Source organism: Alligator sinensis, unplaced genomic scaffold (assembly GCF_000455745.1).
Source record: "Alligator sinensis unplaced genomic scaffold, ASM45574v1 scaffold397_1, whole genome shotgun sequence".
NCBI classification, from domain to species: domain Eukaryota; kingdom Metazoa; phylum Chordata; order Crocodylia; family Alligatoridae; genus Alligator; species Alligator sinensis.
Genome location: NW_005842610.1, coordinates 720,135 through 727,658, shown reverse-complemented (window position 1 = coordinate 727,658; position 7,524 = coordinate 720,135). Strand labels below are relative to the sequence as shown.

General features: G+C 40.3%; 1 protein-coding gene across 2 annotated transcripts in view; it reads left to right on the top strand.

Moving 5' to 3' along the window:
• ARHGAP20 (Rho GTPase activating protein 20) overlaps window positions 1-7,524 on the top strand; it is a 93,898-nt gene that overhangs the window by 7,791 nt on the left and 78,583 nt on the right. For both annotated transcript variants that reach the window (XM_014524430.2, XM_025214892.1), the window contains exon 2: window positions 3,414-3,499. In XM_014524430.2, coding sequence (XP_014379916.1) covers window positions 3,417-3,499 — 83 coding nt within the window. In that variant the 5' untranslated portion in view covers window positions 3,414-3,416. The remainder of the gene's footprint in view (window positions 1-3,413; window positions 3,500-7,524) is intronic.

The window sequence follows — 7,524 nt, the reverse complement described above, 5'->3', positions numbered from 1 at the left end:
ACCGTACTCTCTGGCAGACCCAGAAGTGGACTGGAAGTGCTTCTGGCCCACTTCCTGGGTCTGCTGCTGAGCATGCTGGGGAGTCCCCTGCACTCCTATGGGATGCTCCAGCTGCGACAGCATCCCAGCATTCATGAGCCGCCTGCTACCTTGAGGCATATAGAAAAAACATTTAAAACTGTATCTATGTCTGAATCTCTGAATCTTTCCAAATCCCTCTGAATCGATTCAGAGGGTTCTGATTCGATTCAGAGAGATTAGAGTCTCCTGATTTGATTCTAATTTGGAGATTCGGATGCCGAATAGGGCCAAATCTCTGGCAAATCGAATCAGGGACTGAAGCTTTGTACAGCCCTATATTTTAGCTCTCAGAGGTCAAGATAAGGGCCTCATTTTGTTGGGCACAACATGGCCACCATTAAAAAGCCCTCGAATTGGTGTCCTCCCAAATTATATGAATTAATTTGAAATAATAATTTTTTATTTAGCCTTCTTGAGTATTTAAGGAGTCAACATTTTCAAACCTGAGGGACCACGAGGACCAAAACTCTTGAAAATCTTTGCTTAGCTGCTAGTGCAGTTTCATGTCTTCAAGTAAGAAAAATACTAAACAAAACTCTCAACAAAATAGTCATATACCAATAAGACGCGGTCTTGTCTCCTTACAAGTGTTCAGGTAAAATCTGTGGCCTATGTTCCTTAGGAGGTCGCATTGAATTGTCACAGTGGTTCCTTCCAAACTTCTTGCATATGTTATTTAAAATGTTAACACCTATTCAGATTTGATAATCAGACAAATGCTGTTTCTCTGTAGTACAGCTCAGCTGGAGGAGTTCAGCAAAGTAGGTATTTTCACTCCTTTTTTTGTTATAAAAAATTTTAATCTCTCTCCCTTGTGCTGAAGTCTTAAATACAGAAGTTTCATTCTAAACTATCATATTGTAGTGCATGATAAAATATCAGTGTTCTTTTCTGTATGAATAGAAACCCAAACATTAAAAAAACAACTGATAGCAAATGCTTTGTATTGATTAGGCAAACAGATATGCCCCAAAGAAAGTGTAGTGTGGGGTACTGCAGATTTTCTGCTTTCATTGAGGAGTAGAATATAAATTTGCCTTAAGAGCTAGGCAACATTAAGAATACAAATTGGCAGAAGAATCTGCTGTCCTCTCAAATGTGCACTGGTGGCATTCAGTGGTTATTTTTAGCATAAGAGAAGAAAATCTGGTTCATGATTAGCTAAAAAAAGCTGTGCAATGACTTTTGTTTGTAGAGTATATCAGCACTGTATCCCTGGTGTACTTGGGGAGGTACACTCATGAGGGTGCCTTACCCATCTCTTCCCTCCTGCATGTACCAAATCTGGAAAAGCAGCAGTGAAGCTGTCGTGGGGCATCTTATGTAGCTGCTGTCTGGCAATCTGTAGAGCAGCAATGTGAGATCCCTCTGCAGCAGCTTCGTTGCTACATTTCTGGCACTGGCTTGTGTGAGCAGAAGTGGGCAGAATGTGCTTGAAGAGATCTGTCCCTTGATGTGCCAGGGACATGCTACAGACTAGCCATAGTGGTTACCAGTTTACCATCTGAATCAATGTTAAAGGAGAACTAGTGCTGTATATTTATAAGGATTGGTGCATGTGTTGTAGAACCTGGATATTCAGGGCATTCTTCTCAACCTTTAGTAAGTAACAAATGACCAGATTGTGGAACATCCGGGTTTTGCTGCCCATGGAGCAATATTGACAAGTTAAGGTGATTTTTATCTATAAATCTTGCATTTAAGATTTCATCTTCATCCTGTGGAGTAAATAAATAAACCAGTACTCTCACTTGTATCTCATGCGCTGTCAAGATCTTCTCTCCCCAACTTTCCTGAATCAGTCCTCAGGAAAATTTAAATTCCAGTCCCTTTGATCACCAATGTAGATCTCTGTTACAGATGAGCTTTAAAAAATAACTATTATCCTCTGTGTGGACCTAGTCATTGGAGGGGGAGGGGGAGGTGGCATAGTTTGTCAGTGGGTTATGCAAGTCATTCCTAGACAATGGTAGACCATTCAAGATCTGGTATTGTGGGTTCTACTTTTGGCTGGAAGCAGGGAGTGACATTGGTCATAACAGTGCTCAGCTTCAAAGGCACTGGGACTTTTGCTTCTTAATAGCTTGGGTGTCTTTAGCAATATCACTAGGCAGGGGTGGGCAATTATTTTGGGCGGAGGGTGGCTTACTGAGTTTTGGCAAGCCATCAAGTGTCACATGACAGGCAGCCAGGGGCAGATCAATATTAATTTTGTAACATTTTTAGGGGCCCCGCAGGCCAGATGGACTGGCCTGGCGGGCCGCATCTAGCCTGCGGGTTTCATTTTGCCCACCCCTGCACTAGAGGGAAGAATAATGTTATTTGCTTAGTACTATATTGTAGTACTCGTATTCACTTGATGGGGAAACTATACTCTTCTCTAGAATTAGTGTCTTTTTTGTCTCTTCATCCTTTGTGTTTTTCCTCTACATATTCCCTGTCTTTAGTGATTTTTCTGTTTTCTTTCTTCTCTGCATCAGTTTCAAGTTCAATGCTACCCACTTCCTCATTCTGTTTGATAATGATTAGCAGTGAAATACTTAATGCTGGTGTTTAGACTGGGTTGAGCCTTAGATTTAACACTGCTGTTTGATTTAATGGGGAAGGGAGCTGTTCCTACTTCTAAAATTGTCTTAATATGTAGGTAGAAAATACTGTTTCAGTTTAAAATCTGGACTAGAAAGTTAGTTTTTATAGCAAAAGTGTAGTCTGAAGAATATGAATGTCAGGCCAGAAGTATATCCAGTACCACTAGCTTGGCATTTGATACATTTGATGTAATATAGATCAGCAGTTCACAATCTGTGGTACGTGTACCACCAGTGGTATGCAGACAACCTGTCAGTGGTACACGTTAACAGATTTATTATAATGACTTTATATGACAGTAATTTGCTGGTGGTGCTTAAGATTGAACTGAAATTTTTGCTGGTGGTACTTAAGGTTGTATCATTTTAAATTGGCAGTGTGCAATCTGTCAGAGTTTGGGAACCTCTGCTATAGATCATTAAAATTAAAAAAGCTATTGATAATGTATCTGCATTTGTAGGGTTGTGGGTAACTTGGGCAGTGCAGTGTTGAGGCTAACCATCCCATAAAAAGGGGAAATTGATTCTTTTAAATTGTGTCTCTTACATTTGTCCTACTCACCCTAACCTAAGCAATTACACAGTTGCTTCTTTCCCTGCCAAGTGCCTCTTTTGGAGATGTCCCCCTCTTCATATCAGTGTGAAGTTGGATTCTGGCTATTGAAAGTGTGGAATCAATTTCTCTGTATACCTGGTTATTGTTTGAAGACGCCTATGATTCACTTTGTTTCTTTTTCCAATCAGAAGATGAAGAGCTTGGCCCAAAGACGTCAGTCTGCACCATCACTGGTCCTTAGCAAAGCACTTAACAAGTCCAGAACTATCACCAGGTGAGTCGATGCATTTTCCTGGCTGTCCCTTTTGCAGTTGCTCAGCCCAAATCTTGATTTTCTTTTTTTATGAATGGTTATCCATATTGAGTTAAATTATGCCTTCAGGCAGTCGCACTGAGTAGGAAGAGAAGATGCCCTTGGCAGTTACATAGGCATAATGCCTAATGCATCCAGTCGTGACTCTGGCTGCACCATTCCAGTACAACCATTCTCATGCTGTCTGATGATATGTGGAGGACCAAGCAGAGCTACTCCCCTGATGCATCCAGGCATCATTAATCAATCTCATTCCTTTTTGTACCAGAAACCAAATTATGGCTCCCTGCTGTAGAGATGGAGTGAGCAGAGGAGTGTAAATTGCTTCCCTCTTCCCTCCCTCCAGTTATGCAGTGTCAGGCATCATTCAGCTCCAGTTGTAGAATAATTTATATGAGAAGTATGGACTAAGTTTCTACAGATAAATTTTTGTATGTGCCTTGAACTATATTGGTATGTTGTTCACAACAGTTATTAGACTTTAAACTACTAACTTTAAGTTTGTAGAAAACTAAACTGTCTTGTAGAATGGTGCGTGCTGCTTCCGATGAAGCCAAGTCTTTTATGAATGTGATGAGGAAAATCAAAATGTGGCTGTGGAAAGCATAGTCTTTCCCCACAGTGTTGGGAGAGTGTGAAGTAATTGGTAGGCGGGCATTGGAAGGTTTGCTGCATTTTATCTAACTAATATCTCAATCCTTATTTAGTGCCCTGTGGAATTAAACTGCACCTGAGAAATTGGTGAAATAATTCTGAGAGAACTTCAGAGATGTAAAAAGAAGCAAAGGGAAAATAAATTATAACTTTTGGTAGCCACTGCAGGTCTTTTTCAATCAAAAGAAGTCTAGTGGCCAGAGTGTATGGTTAGGTACCAGAGACACACATTCTTATTCCAGCTCTGATGCTTCCTCTGTGTTGTTGCGTGAGAATTAACTTGTCTGTTTTATTTCCAGGTCTCTCAAATAAATTTAATGGTTAATTAATAGCTTCTTAATGAATATTCCAAGCTGTGAGCTGATGGTGGTTTATTCTTGCTCTTTTTTTTCCATGCTGTTTGCAGCTATCTTTAAAATTTGTGATTTAACCTCTGGAAATCACCTTCACCTTCTCCTTTAGAACCGAATTTCTGAAAGCTGAGAGAAGCACATCTTCACATACATGGGGAGCAGTATTGACTTGGCATATAGGGACAGATTCCAGTAAAACAGTCTTGCAATTTTCTGCAGCTTATAGATGTCCAGCTTAGTAATGTCACTCTCTCTATATGCATATCCCTTCAGTGTATTAGAGCCTGGAAGTAGTTGTATCTGCAATAGCCCAGTCTGATGCTGTCATCAAACAATACCTATGAAAGGTGTAAGAAGACAATGAGCTGACTTAATATCTGTATAGTTCTTTCAGTATATAAACTGATACATAATAGTTAAATGGTCTGCCACTCTATCCTTGAATAAATTAGTCTTTTCTAGTACCGCATGCATCTTATAGACAAAATAACCATTGAGAGTCATCTCTCAATGAAATTTCAATCAATTTCAGGATGTGGTTCTTTTGGATTCAGTGACAGAAGTTGCATTAGTGTTCTTCTATAAAGGAACATGGCTAGTGATTAAATATGAACATTTGTGCAGTGAGCAATGGAATTTTCACTGGAGAAAATTCATAGGAATTTGAAGACTTACAGGTACAGCAGCAACGATGGAAACAACCATCAATTATTTTGACTAACTAGATGTGTCATCTTGAGATTCCTGCCTCATGAGAGGAGACATGACTGCACAGCACGTACACTGGCAGTCCTGGGAATGAAAAGGACTTGTGGTCTTGAGGGAGTTGACTGCTGTCAAAGCATTCTGGATATAGGGGTCTGATCAAAAAGAAAATCCCACTTCAGGGACAAGGAAATAGAGGACTAAGAACTTGTCAGTGGCAGAAATAAAAGAACTTGAAAGTATCTTTGCAGCTGGAAGCATCTTACAGCTATTAAGGTACTTGATAAAGCATCCAAAAGAAACAGCCTGAAAGAACCAAGCATGGAGAAACGTTTTGCAGCTGAAACCAAGCCCAAACTCAGACAAGCCCCAAAAAAGTATCTACAGGCGGCCAAAGAGGACAGAATACTTTTGTTTTGGACTCCATGACAGAATTTGATGTTGACAGCAGTAAGGAAGACAATTTGCTGCCATGGAGGAGCAATGACAAAAGATATGTAGGATTCTGAGGTCCGTAGAAAAGCGTCTGTAGGTAGTGTACCAAGTTGTTGCTATACCAGGCCTGGTTCCACAGATTCTGGAAGGTTTTAGAGGTCTGCAGAGGGAGCTGAGAAATATTCAGATAATCTTCCTGGAAATTCTTCCTGTGTCTTAAGATGAGAGAATACAGAAGATATTGGAGGTGAATATTTGGTTAAGTGGTATAAAGGACATGGTTGTGGTTTTGTGAAGCATTGGTGTACCTTTAGAATACAACTATACATTGTATAGTTCTGATGACACTCATCTTAGTAGTTCTGATGACGTTCATTTTAGTAGTAGGGATATCAACCCAATGGCAAATTAGTTAGGGTATTTGGGAGGTCTGTGAATGAGGAGGTTGATACAGGGGTTATTTTCATACAAACATAAATAAGTAATACAGCTGCAGTGAGTTGTACATATGATGAATCTAAGCAACACCGGACACATAAGGAACACCATTTTTAACTGTGTACAAGAAAAAATATGATGTAGTTGATGGGATGGGTCTTATGACTGGTACACTAAAGTTGATATTACATTAAGTATTTTGTCTAGTTCTGCTGATCAGGCATGAAGAAGGTGGTAGAGATATTGTAGAGAGGTAAAAGGAAGGATATAAAAATATTCCAGGGGCTGGAGATGACAAAACTAGAGACGTGATATTCAAGGAATTCAACTTATCTTAACAAGAGCTGGTTAAGAAGTGACTTGATCACTGCTTAGATAGATGGAAAAGGTGTTCGATAATGATAGTCACAACTTTGCTGACAAAAACATATCTGGATGCAATAGCTAAACACTGAAGTTGCATAAATATCAGTTGAATGCAGGTTCCTAGCTGTGAGGGTTAATTTAACATTGGAACATCTTTCCAAGATAGGTTGTAGAATCACTGTCACTTTGGGCTGTTAGGATGAAATCAAATATATTTTAAACAGAGATTCTTTTGGTCAAGTTCTTAGAGAAATATTAGGGCCTGTGTGTGCAAGGCAGTCAGACTGGGTGGTTTGGTAGTCCTTTCTGCTAATGAGATACGTTAATCTTTTGTCTTGTTTTGTTCATTTCCTTCCTTTTCTGACTGTAGGAAGGCATAGGATTGCCCGCATTGTCCTCAGCTTCCCTCTAACATCTGCAGTTCTCCATGAAGAAAATAACTATAATAAATAAAATCTTGTGCTTTAGGGTTTTATCCTATCCAGATCCTTTTTATCTGTTGCAAAATTGACCAGATGTATTCTTTCTTTCTTTCTTTCTTTTTTTATTGCTGCAAATCACTAGAGATTAGCCACAGCAAGAGATGGGACGCCAGTGTAGTGGAGTAGTACTTCAGCATGGTACAGCATGTACCATGCTGAAGTAATGGTACAGTACTTCAGCATGGTACAGAGTCCTTTTTTAGATGGCTGGCTTGTGTGTCTTGCTCGTATCATAAGGGTCATGCTGGTCACCAGATTTAGGGTCATAAAGGATTTGTACATATGATGTGTACCTACCCTTCACCTCAAAATCAGGAAGGCCAAGACCCTTGATGGGTATTTTTGCCTTCCACAGAATGGAGTGGGGCTGCCTGCTGGGATCAAGTGGCCACATCTCTGCATCTTGAGACCACCGGCTGCTCAAGCTGCAGGGACGCCTCAAGCGGGCTGAGGCCTTGGACTTTGGTTCATGCGGGGCGACCCCTGAGGCCTCATGGGTGTCCCCCGCTGGCAGAACTGTAAAAAAGTCAATATAGTCTGAATGTTCGTTGTG